Source organism: Tauraco erythrolophus, chromosome Z, assembly GCF_009769465.1.
Source record: "Tauraco erythrolophus isolate bTauEry1 chromosome Z, bTauEry1.pri, whole genome shotgun sequence".
Lineage (NCBI taxonomy): Eukaryota > Metazoa > Chordata > Aves > Musophagiformes > Musophagidae > Tauraco > Tauraco erythrolophus.
Window position 1 is genome coordinate 87,444,779 of NC_141496.1, and position 12,600 is coordinate 87,457,378.

At 39.5% G+C, this 12,600-nt stretch overlaps 1 protein-coding gene across 3 annotated transcripts in view; it reads left to right on the forward strand.

The window, feature by feature from the left end:
• Positions 1–11,983, forward strand: part of BNC2 (basonuclin zinc finger protein 2) — a 336,975-nt gene extending 324,992 nt beyond the window's left edge. For all 3 annotated transcript variants that reach the window (XM_086629489.1, XM_086629488.1, XM_086629487.1), the window contains one exon: positions 11,323–11,983. In XM_086629489.1, the coding sequence (XP_086485615.1) occupies positions 11,323–11,983 (661 nt within the window). The remainder of the gene's footprint in view (positions 1–11,322) is intronic.
• Positions 11,984–12,600: the final 617 nt, after the last annotated feature.

Below are 12,600 nucleotides of genomic sequence, written 5' to 3' on the forward strand. Positions count from 1 at the left end.
GTAGACATGAAGCAGTTGGCAAGGTCCAGAGCTGCAAAATGTTTAAGACATAAAACATTACAAAGTAATTAGAATGTGCTCCTTCAAGAGAAGGATTGCCTTCAATAAAGAGGTAAATGATAGCATCATGTTTATTGTGGATGTAGGCAGCCAGTGCAATATGATAAACTGCAGGAGATACACATATCAGTAATCATCCACATTATTAGTGTCATTAATCATAATTCTAAAAATATGACAGCAGCAGCCAACTTTTTGACCAATTTTGCCTCTGCCTGTTGGCCGTTATAACTTCACTAATAGACTGCAGAGCTCCTGTGCGTGGCAGTTTGCATTGAGAATGGAAGGTTAATTATATTTGAGCTGCTGATTCCTTCTCTCCTCGGAAAAGACTGAGCACTTTGACAATCCCAGGAGCTCACTGCTGTTAAACCAGTAAAAGTACTTTATTGAAATTTTCTTTGTTGGTCAGGAATGAGTAGATGTTTCAAATGAGATATAAGCGCCAGGCTGGGACGGCCGCTAATGTTTCTTCCAAAATAATCCTTGGACAGCAAGCTGAACTCATACTTCCCTTAGATATCTTTGCACAGTCTCTTGTGGATGGGTAAAAAGTTGAGAATTTAATAACCGCTGACAATAGTATGTATGGAAGAATCTCAGAGGATTGAAATTACTGAGGAGTTGGGGCATCAGTGAAGGGAGGTTATAGGATAATCAGCTATCAGTTGACCTGAAAGGGGTACTTATTTAGTCATGTAAAATTGCTAATAGAGGAACCCTGTTGCAGTGCCACATCGAATTTGCTTTTATAGTTCCTCTGGTATTATATAAATAAAACCAGCAGTTTTAGACAAACAAAGCGGTAAGAACGAGAATTACCACTGTGTTGGGACCAAAAGAAATGGTTTTTTCCACATATTTGCCGTGGAACCTGAAATCGTACAAAACTATCCTTGGATCTGAGGGTTTATTATGAATTGGAACTTATAATGCAATCAGTCAGTAAGGAGTCTACAAACTTTCTAAGAAAATCATGAGATAATATTTTGCTGCGCATCAATATCTGGGAGAAAAGAACTGGTTTCAAAGCAGAATTGGGGGAAGCTAGATGTTGTGGATGAGTTTTATCTTTTTTGCGCTTACTGAAACTTGAAACTCAGTAAAATTAATGAGTGGGATGCTGAACCAAAGGAAATGTTTGCATAAAACCTTGCAAAATTATCACATTTGACATGATGGTTGTAACAGTAAAATAAAATGAAGGATGAAAACTTCTGATTACAAAACATGGATCATGTAATATTTAGATGATTTAGGTTTGAAAAGAAATGTTAATTCATGCAGTGTGGCAACAGATTCTACCTGGATGTTGCTGCAGTGCTTCTTAAGGGGAAATACACCTTATGTGGAGGACCAGCAAGATGCTTCAACACACAGGACATGAGGAGATGAGGGCCCTGCGTGATAAAGGATAAACATTTCTGTAGAGCTTGCGTAGATTGTAAAACAGCTCGTGGCAGCTGGACTGCTTGTCAGTGGTGCTGAGCACCTGCAATTTCCATCGAAGGACTTTGTCGTACGTGTGACGACCTTCTCGTGCATGTCAACATCGCTACACGGAGTTAGTTCACTTAGGAAATATTCTGTCAGATAAATCTTTTTATTCTAAACTTTCTCAACCGGTCTGGATATTAGACAAGTGTGCTGGCTATTTTGTAATGAGTCTGTTTTGCTTCCAGGCAGCTAGTAAAGTGAGAGGTTGAAGTGTTGCAACACAGTTTTGATCATTTCTGAGTAACTTTGGCAAGTACGCTGGTGGTTGTGCTTTTTGTTTGTAATATCTTTTGATCTTTAATGGACAACAATAGTAATATATTAAGAGTGCGACATGACCTCGATGCTTCTGAGCACACACAGCTGTTGTGAAAGTGTAATTCTGTTCACACCGTAAGGACCGTCTCACTAAACACCTCAACAGGTATGTACTGAATTGTGGGGCCTTTCAAGAATCTTGAACCTGTCAGATTTTACATTAAAAATTATTTGGTAGCAAACATTGCCGTCAGATATCAGTTCCACATTTAACCTGAGTATTTGCTTACGCAGTCGGCTAGCCTGCCTGCCCAAATGCCATCTCGGCATTAACATTTTTTATGCATTCCACGGCGATGACAAATTGTTTTCTGACTCTAGCTGTGGATTAAGTATGCAAAAGGCATGTTTGCCACTGCCAACAAACCAATAATTCTCACTAACATCTTCAGAGTTACAACATTTATAAAGTTGCAAAGTGGAGTAAACAAACCATCTGTTTGGCTTTACCATATATGTCATGCTCTCTTATTAGCATATTACGATTCATTTAGTAAACAAATTTGGTGATTTCGTTCATGTCAAAGTTAGAGGGAGCTTGAAGATGATTAACATTCCTGGGACAGGCACATTAATACATTGCTTCCTCTGCAAAGTTAAATGGCTTCTCAGGAGAATCACCCCTTGTTGACAAGATGAGACTGTCAATTTTGTTTGCCTGCCACATTAGGGGCCGTAAGGGGATGGGAAGCTCTGAGAAAGAGGAGCAGTGTAGGCAGCATAATTCACTGCGAATTGAAAAAAGAAGTCTAATTCTGATAAATGGTCGACCCCAATACATCCTACCTGTTATTACAACAGACGTGCCGTATCTGTGCAGTAAATTAGTTAAACCCCTAAAGAGTTTGATGGGAGCTTATCTTCAAGTGAATAATTTGAGTGTAGAGGGAGCTGTCTTCGTGACCAGTGTGAGTGATTTGTTTCATATTGAAAGGGATTGAAATGACTGGGCTCCACATCTTTAATTTGCAAGAACTTACTTGTCCTTTATTTCCTGCATTTAATAAGCACTGTTTTTTTACTTTTTTTAATAGGTGCTGAACTGTATTTTACCTTTTGGATTTTCTTCCTATGAAAGGTTAATATTTTTCAGATTCTATGCAATTTAAAGCCTCAAGAACTGATGTTATTACCCGAACTGTTCATGTAGAAATGCCATGGTTTCATTGGGTAGTATAGTATTTTGTCTTCACTCGTTGTTCTAAAGTCTAGACCCTATCCCTTATTTTCCCCTTACACCAGAGGCAAACTAAACGTGATCAGATACATGGAAGCGCTAGCACACAGGCTGAAACCTTGGCCCTGTTCAGATAAATGTGAATTTTATAATTTAGATCAGGTCAGGATTTCAAACCTTTATTATCTTTGCTTACATTTATGGATTTTTTTTTTTCTTTTTAATTGGAAAAAAAAAAAAAAAAAACAAACCACAACATGTATCAAAGACTGCTGAGAGAGTGGCAAAATTAGAACAGTAACTGAGAAAATAATTTCTTTAACAGTTTACATTACTAATTAAATCCAGGAACTGTTTTATTGTTCACTCTCTTAAGTAAATGGGGAAAATGATTGCTGCTTCCTTCTTGAAGAAATATCAGAATTAAGGCCATATCTTTTCTCATAAATATGTACACTGTTATATTTAGCCGGAGTCTTACTTTCTGGTTCTTTGATTTTAGCTGCATGAAACTCAGCACTTTCAGTGTGCAGAGATTCTAAGAAAGCATAAAATTCTGGGTTTACTTTGTGTTATGTTCACATATTCTGAGCCTTCCTGTAAGTTTCAGGCTTGAATAATCAGGAAAGGAACATGAAATTGAGGTAAGACCACAATAATTTGTCGTATTCACAAATTGTATTAGTGATTAAAATCATGTGAAATTTTTAAACAAAACCATAAATCTTAATTGACAGCCTTTGAGGGGAAAAGAAATAAAAAAAAAAAACCTTTACTCCAACATTTCAGTATAGGTAAAAACATAGGCTGAATACTGAGTTGAAGATAGGTGTGGAAAAGTCTCATGGGAGGAATAATGAAAGTTTTATTGTTTATGATATTTTAAACCAGATTGACAGAGCTTAGTTTTAAACTAAGTATAGCAGAGTGATAGCTTGTACGGGGCCTCTAGAACCCGAGCGGTTACTTCCATATCCAACTTTAATAAGAGGTTTGCCAATCTGTATGTAATCCACCGGACAAACGTGTCCCGGCCTTTGATTTTGTAATAGAACCTTCTTCAAACTGCTGAAGACTGTGTGGTTTCAGGTTTAATAACCCAACATTAGCTTCTGTCTTCTTTAACAAAAAAAAAATAAAAAAAATCTACTATTACTTGGAAAGAACAGAATTTAATAGAAAATAATTTAATTTTGACTTAAGTCTCCAAATACAATTTTATTGTATTACTTAATGCTGGGATCACTTATTGTATCTTAAAGCAAAGCTGCCCAAAGACTGGTGGCCTCCTGCTGTGATCTCCTGTCTGTGATTTCTTTGTAGTGTTAGAATGACAGGGCTGGGCGATGCTACCTTGGCAAACCGCACATCTGCGAGAAAATGCATTTTCAGAACATTTGAAGTGTAGGACATTGGGATATTGTTTTATTTGGAAACATACGAAGAAAGGATGTGGCGGGATACAACCGGAAATGTTAAAATTGTTCATTTCAGAATTTTAATGAAGAGTAGCGTGCGCTTTGATTTTTGAGTGAGATTTTCATCAGGGAACTTTGTCACCTACAGTCAGCCAAGGAGCAGCAAGGGGCCAATAGCTACGACATTTAACTGGGACATCGGTTGGCTTGGCCTTTGTGTCTGACTGCATCAGGGACTGGAAAATGGGTTTCCTCAGTCCCTAACTGACTGCCCTAACAATTATGCTGCTGTATCATTTTCTCTCTCTCTTTGTCTCATCTCCTCAATATTTAAGTGTAATCATATTTTTGTCTTGCTAAAAAATTAAGAAAATAATGCTTTGTGTTTCATTTTCAACAACTTACTCTGCTCCAAACTGTGAACAACACATTCAACCAGATTTTTAATGCAGTTGGTTTTGTGCTTTTGTGGTTTTGTATAATACTTAAATTTAAATAGAGTATTCTTATCATCCAAATTCCCTAACTCTGCTCTGCACATCAAAGATGAAGTTTATCCTTGTGCAGACAGGACTGCAGCCATGGGTGCATCTAAAGTTGGCCTTGAGTCATGGATAGAATTCATGTCAATTTCTATGCCAGGACAAATTCTACTCTCTGATAAATTCCTCCTCACTCACTTCAGAAAGAAATAAAAAGACTGACTAAATAAAAATAAACTAAAATAAAGCGGCTATTACATTTTTCTTTCCAACAAATGGACAGTAAATTAACAAAATCAGATTCATTGACAAGTGTAGAAAGAAACTGCTGAAGAGAACCCTGTCTGGATTTATGAGCTGTGTAAATGGCATGTACGTTTAATTGACCATATTTCCTAGGCTTATAATTCCCTTTCTTCTGTTGATGCATAGTGCATCTCTCACTGGAGGAGCTTGCTAGTAGTAGGTGGGGTGGAACTGGCAGTGAATTCTAATTATGGAAGAATACTTCCATGAAATTCGCAAGGGAAGGAAAACAGTACCACCAGTGGGATCATGCCCACAGTCAGAGAGCTGCTGTAGTTGCTGGAACGCTCTGCATTGCTGCTGAAACTCCTGTCTGAAAGGGCAGTGGTGAGCCGGGAGGTGAGACCCTTGCCACTTCGCCACAACCACAGATTTCATGTGTGTTGTCATTATCGTTATCATCCTCACAGCAGCACTGATGGATTCTTAAGATCATTGAGTTCAGAAGGCTGAGTTCACTCTGGCGAGGACTTTCCACGCACTTTTGCTGACCATGTGTCTAATTCATGAATAGTAACTTGAAAGAAGAATGTTAATTACTTGGAAAAATCAGGCATTCTGGGCCTCCTAAAATAAGCCAAACTTCCTTGCCCCAACGAGGTACATCTCAAAACATCTTAGAAGGGTACTCCCCTCATTTTTGAGGGTATGTGACATGCAGTACAGAGCTAAACAGATATTTGGACGTTCTTTGGCACACGTGGTATTTCAAATTCTCAGAACTAACCCTCTTCACCATCCCTGTTGCCTAGGATGGGGTAGATCTGGTAACTGAACATGAGTGAGATACACCTTTAGTTAAGCTCTTTTGACCTCGTATTTCTACCTGGAAGACTTCATTCACCAGCTGTGTTTACGCAACATTTCCATTGCCAGGATCAAATCTCATTTTGGTAGTTGATGTACAAACAAGCCATCTAAGACATCCAGATTCAAAGGATTTTATTAGGTCAAATGTTTTCTATACACATATATACCACTGCCATTCATTTAGGTTCTTCAGGTTTTTTTCCCTGCAGACACAGCAGCAACTGCAGTGCAAAGGGCACCAGAGATGGACTTAAATTAGCTTGCTCAGGTATGAGAAATAATGGAGCCATGGCAAGCGGAAGCTCAGCTGGTTTTGATGTATCTTGCTTCACCATTTTCCACCTATTTGATGGCAGTGCTCTTGCACTGACATAAATCGCTTTGCTCAGGCTGTGCCTCAGCTTACTCAGGGAACATTGTTTACACATACCTGGGAGCAAGCAGCATTCAGAGGAGGAAGGCGCAGCGGCAGTGCAAGTCACATCAGGGAACAGAACTGCTGGAGCAAGAAACTGCAGGTGCCATGAGGAGGAGCAGATGAAAAGATGACAAGGCGGCTAGCGTTGGCTGCGGGCTGGTAGAGGACTTACTAGGATTTGGGAGTGACAAAGCAGGGGAGAAAATATGGATTAGGATGGAATACTTCAATTTGGTATGGAGAAGGGGTCTGGGAACTACTGGAGAAATTTAAGATGGCTGAATGAGTAAGTTTTCCAAGAAAAAAAGCAAGGAAAGTCAGCACTGGATGAGAGGAGCAAGAAAATAGTCAAGGTTATCAAGACAAAAGATAGTATGGGCTTGGCCAGTATTTGTAATGCTACTTTTTTCTTCTCCTGTCTCTCTGACTCCTGTTTGCAGCTATTAGGTCAGAGTTCAGGTTGTCAGCCACATGCTCTTCTGCCTTTCCACCTGAATAATAGTCTCCATAGCTTCATAGAAATCAAGCTTCATTTCTGCCCCTAAACTCAACCCTATTCCATTTGGCAATTGCCAGTGCTTGCCTTTTCCCAATACATCTCCCTTTTTAAACTTCCTGGTCTGCATTGCTTCTCTTTCTATTCTGCTTTCATCCATACTCTTCTTTCTTAATTCCTTTTTTTTTTTTTCGCTTGTGGATCCATTATTTGCAGCTGTCCTTACGAACATTGGCATGTTCCTCCTACGCAGAACTCCTTTGTCATCTTTTCCTAAAGAAGCCTTGGGGATGTTGCTGTCAGCCCTGAGAAACACCTTCTTTATGCCGGGCACTGTTCAAGCCGCACCATGCATGGGGTGCTCAGTCTGTGTCTCAGTGCAATGCTGCCTTTAGTTCTACAGCAGACAGGAAAGGGGTGCAGGGTCAGGCTCCGAGCACTCTGGACTGGTGTGTCTATGAAAACATACTTTTCCTTCCCTCTATCCCAACGATTGTTCAGCTGCTGCAATACGGTAGCTTCGGCACACAGTATTCTTAATTCTGACAAGGTTTTAGCCTCTGTGACTTTGGTTTTGTCATAAGATTTCAAAACTTCGGTTTTGAATAATTCCAAATAAATGAACTTGTTCTCACAATTCGTTCCTCTCATCCCTACCAGAATGTTTTTGCATATGATATTTAGGGAGAGTATAAAACACAAGTGAAATAGATTAAGAAATGAATGTAAAAGAATCAATTTTTTTGAACTGTGGTTGCATAATGGAAATCGACTGGTATGAATGAACCTGTGTTCAGAAGTTATGAACAGCAGAGCTAATGCACTGCCATGAGTTCATCTTTATTATTGCATTACACCTGAATCAATTGATAAAGTAGCTTTTTTTTAAGGCTAGGAATGGCACTTAATTGAATAAAAGTCAATGTAATTATATTAGGAGAATCCAACAGTACTGCTGACAGCGGAAAAGGGACACTACTGAGCCGAGTGCCAGAACTTGTCCACACATTTCTGCACATCGTTTGCCTGACAGATATTATGGGCTGGTGCATACTTTAACTAGATTACTGATTGCCACTGCTGTAAGTGAGAATTGAATAAGGGAGGCATCTCTCCTTATCAGAGCGCCAGCAGGGTTTGCATCCTTACACTGGTCTTTCTCAGACTGGCCTCTGTCCATCTGGGGTTCAGTGGCCCCTCTTTAACACGGTAATTCATTCTTATTTCTTCATTCAGTGAATGCTGAAGTTATTTTCACTGCGTGCCTGGCTGCTGTTTTTCTCAGCGGCAAACGAGGAAATAGTAAGCGCAAATGCATGGAAACAACAGTTTACAGTTACCCTGACTCGTTCCTACACTGCAGCAAATTCCCATACCGAGGGAATGAGGAGGGGAGAGAGGGGGAGAGATCATAAGTAGTAAACACTTGAGCACTTTATGAGTAGTTTGCAGTTAGCGTTGTGATGATAAGCACAAATGTGCTTTTATGGTCATGTAATAACAGCGGTCAGTGTGGACAGGCCTTCACAGTGAGCGTTTCCTGTACTGCACTTAGCAACTTTACGTGGAGTTGCACGCCGTCTGACACCAGGAAGGCGAGGGACTGTCAGGACTACTGTTTATCATTCATGTATGTGCACACTGCATGCATCTGTTCAGAACTCATTTGTGGATGATAATGGGGATGCTGTGAATATGCTTTGATTAATTTGCTTTATGTTTCTCATATTGTGTGATTGAGTCAGTATCCATCAGAACAACAGTGTAAGTGAGATTACAGCTGACAAAAAACAGTTACACAGTCAAGACTTTTTTTAAAGGCTGTATTTTATTGGTTTCAGATATTATTTTCTTTTTTTTTTTTTTTTGTTAAACCAGATATGTCTGGATTGGAATGTGAATTTGTTCTCTCTCTCTCTCTCCCCCCCACCCCTTTCTTTCTCTTTTCTCCTCTCTTCTCTTTCTCTCTCTCTTTTGTGATCTCAATTTAGCAAAAGATTAGAAAGCTGATCTTATCACAAGGTAAGCTCAGCCTTCCTAAGTGCAGTGTGGGGATATGCATAATTACACTTCTGCGCCTCAAAAAAGCAATGGTGCTATACTTGCTTGTGTGAAAGGAGTATTTCCCGTGTGGGAGAAAAACAAGGAATACTCTCCACTTTTTTCCACCCTTGTCCATACCTCTCAACTATCTCTCATTTGGAGGGAAATCTTCCATTCTAGACCCCCGCCCTTACTTCAATAATTGCATTTCAAGCAGAGGCGATTCAATTAAACTGCAGTTCAGGATCAGTTTTACATCAGCGAACAGTTACCTGCATTTGCAGGTGAGTGGGGCAGATCCCTTCTATTGCTGTTTTCTTTATTTATTCCCATAGCTGCGTGCAATAGATAAATGAATCGCAAAGTAAGTGATAGAAAATTACAGAAATTAACTCCACATCAATTTAATTTCCTACCCTTGCATTTTCCTTGTTTACCTTCATTGTATTGCTGTACCATGTTTGAGACTTCAGCTGGTTGAGAGGTATGTTTCAAAGGGTTTCTTAAAACAAAAGCTTCCAATAAGGAAATACTGCTAATAGCTATTGTTCCCTTTCTCCTTTTTTTGTTACTGTAGGACCTGAATGTCTGTAAAATATTTGATCATTGTTATGTCTTCCCATGCCAATTTTGTACCTAGTGCTTTTTTGCAAATTAAAGTATTCCTATGTTAAAACTCTCTTTTTCTCTCTCTCTCTTCCCTGCTCCCCACCCCACGCCCCCACCCCCCTGCCTTCTTTCTTTTCCCTCCTACATTTGGGCTCTGATCTGCAATTTATAATGGGCAGACAGACTGGTGAGTCTGCATGTTGTAAATTGCGGGTTTGGGTCCTTAGCTTGCAAAGAATGTTACGCAGTAGAACTTCGCTAATTCTTTTTTTACTGACTTGAAAATCCAGTCACCCTCCAAAGAAACAGAATAAGTATTTGTCGTTTCCTCAGCAATGGTGCACATTCCGAATACTGAACCCTAAAGTTTTCTAGTACTGAAAACTTTAAAATGATTTCTTATTATTGAGCAATTCAGCAAAACGAGCATGTTCTCTGTTCAGAGGTCTTCTATGTCTGTCATGTTTGTTGGTCGCACTGTTAATTCAGAAAATGCATTTTTCCTAAGAGGGTTTCCTGACACTACTGCAAATCAGTGAGGTTCTACTGCAATGGATAAATAAAGCCAATGTCAAAAGTGGAGAGTAGAATGCAATATTTAAAATAATAAGCTGTTTTACACAGTTACTAACCCAAAGGCTTACAATGTTTGCAAATGTAGAGCTCTAGTTCTTGAGAACAAAGGCCCAGATCCTCTAAGACACTTAAGAATATTTTAACTTGTGGCTCTTGGGATCTGATCCAAAGACCACTGACGTCAGTGACAGCTTTTCCAGTGTCTCTTGAGCACCCACAGTGACTTCAGCACATACCTAAACCAAAGCCCATGCTTAAGTGTTTTGATTGATTTGGGGCAAAATTCTCATTGCCATTAGCAGGGTTTTTTTACTGGAAATTACACTACTTGGGTCAGCCAGCACCGCATGAGATACAGTACTGGGAAGAGTACAGGGAGGAGCGGCAGCGCCCTCCCAGAAGGGTCGAAGCAGTGACCTTGGCTAAGATTTTCAGAAACTTACATATAGATTTCAGAGACTTGTTCTTCTAAACCCTTCAAGTCTTCTCCATCTTAGTTTGGCCTGACTCTGAATCCCTTTATACCAGAAATAAATTATCAGAGTCAGGACCTCTGGCTACGTATCATTCAGTTGCCTTTATTTTCTTCTCCTCCTATACTTCACTTACACAGTTATGTGAGTACATATATATATACCCTATGTATTTATACGTATGTATAGATACATAAGAATATGGATCTAGAGATAGACATAGATACAAACACACATAGATATTCCATGTATTAATAATACTTTCTTTTGAAGCAAGGCTTTTAGGAAGGCCAGCAGGGATTCAGGAATCAAGGAGAGCATTTTGCAGTTTCTGTTAGTGCAATGTATTATTTTGTAAATATCAAATAAGAGGGCTGTAGCTGCTGCTGGGGACTAATGTTGAGGAGCAGTAGCTGAAAAGAGAAACAATAAGGGGGGTGCTTTAATTTGCCTGTTTTGTTTTGATGTTGCAGTTTGTTCACTTATAGCGAGACTGAATTTTCCAAGAGACATGGATTGGGGATATTTTTATGATAAATTATTGATAAATCAGAATTTGGATTTGGGGCTTGATGACTGTATGTTTAATCAAAAATACTGTACATTTTTCCTTTTCTCCCTTCCCTCTTCCTTTCCCAGACACAGTGCTAACATAAACCTGCACCGTAAACTGTTGACCAAAGAACTGGATGACATGGGCCTGGACACCTCACAGCCTTCTCTTAGTAAGGACCTCCGTGATGAATTTTTGGTGAAGATATATGGCGCTCAGCATCAGATGGGGCTCGACATAAGGGAAGACACTTCCTCGCCTGCTGGTACTGAGGATTCCCATATGAATGGGTATGGCAGGGGCATGTCAGAAGACTATATGGTCCTAGACCTGAGCACCACCTCCAGCATCCAGTCCAGCAGCAGTATCCATTCCTCAAGAGAATCTGATGCAGGAAGCGATGAGGGCATTCTCCTGGACGACGTCGATGGGGCAAGTGACAGCGGGGAATCTGCCCACAAAGCAGATGCCCCTGCCTTAGCTGTAGGTATGGGCACTGATGTCCCAGGATCCCTCATGTTCAACAGTGTTTCAGTGAGCAACGGTGGGATAATGTGTAACATTTGCCACAAAATGTACAGCAACAAGGGAACCCTCAGAGTGCACTATAAAACAGTGCACTTGCGAGAGATGCACAAATGCAAAGTCCCTGGGTGCAACATGATGTTCTCCTCTGTCCGTAGCCGAAACCGGCACAGTCAGAACCCCAATCTGCATAAAAACATTCCCTTCACTTCAGTAGATTAGTTCAAGGATGGACGCAGCATAATGCCAGCTCTCAGAGAGGGCCCACCACATCTGAACTGCCATATACAGTCTCCCTTTATATATATATATATATATATATATAAATATACATATATATATAATCTTTTTCTTTTCTTTTTTAACAAAAGAAAGAAACACCAGGTGCTTTTTCCCCTTTGTTGATTGTTGCTTTATTTTTTTTTCTTTTTTTTGGGGGGGGGATAGAAACAAAAAGGTGGGATCTTTAATTTGGGGGGAGAGACCCTTCATGAAAAAAGCAAACGAAAACAAAAAATAAATCCACAGAAAACTTGCAGTTGTCCCTAGTTCTTTTAGAATGTTCTTGGTCATCTCCAAAGAGACAATTTGTTCTACCCATGACTTTTGCCTGAAAAAAAAAAGAACAAAAAAAACAAGAAAAAAAATGCAAACAAACAAAAAGAGAAAAAAATCAATCTACTTAGTTGTCTTTGTGTCTTCTAAGCATTGGGGATAACGTTCTACTAAGCATGGCTGTTACACTTGTATATATATATTGAGCCTTGACAGGCCTATGATGTAAAACAATTGTATTGATGGTGGTTTAACTCATTTTTTTGCTTAATTTTTACAGTTAC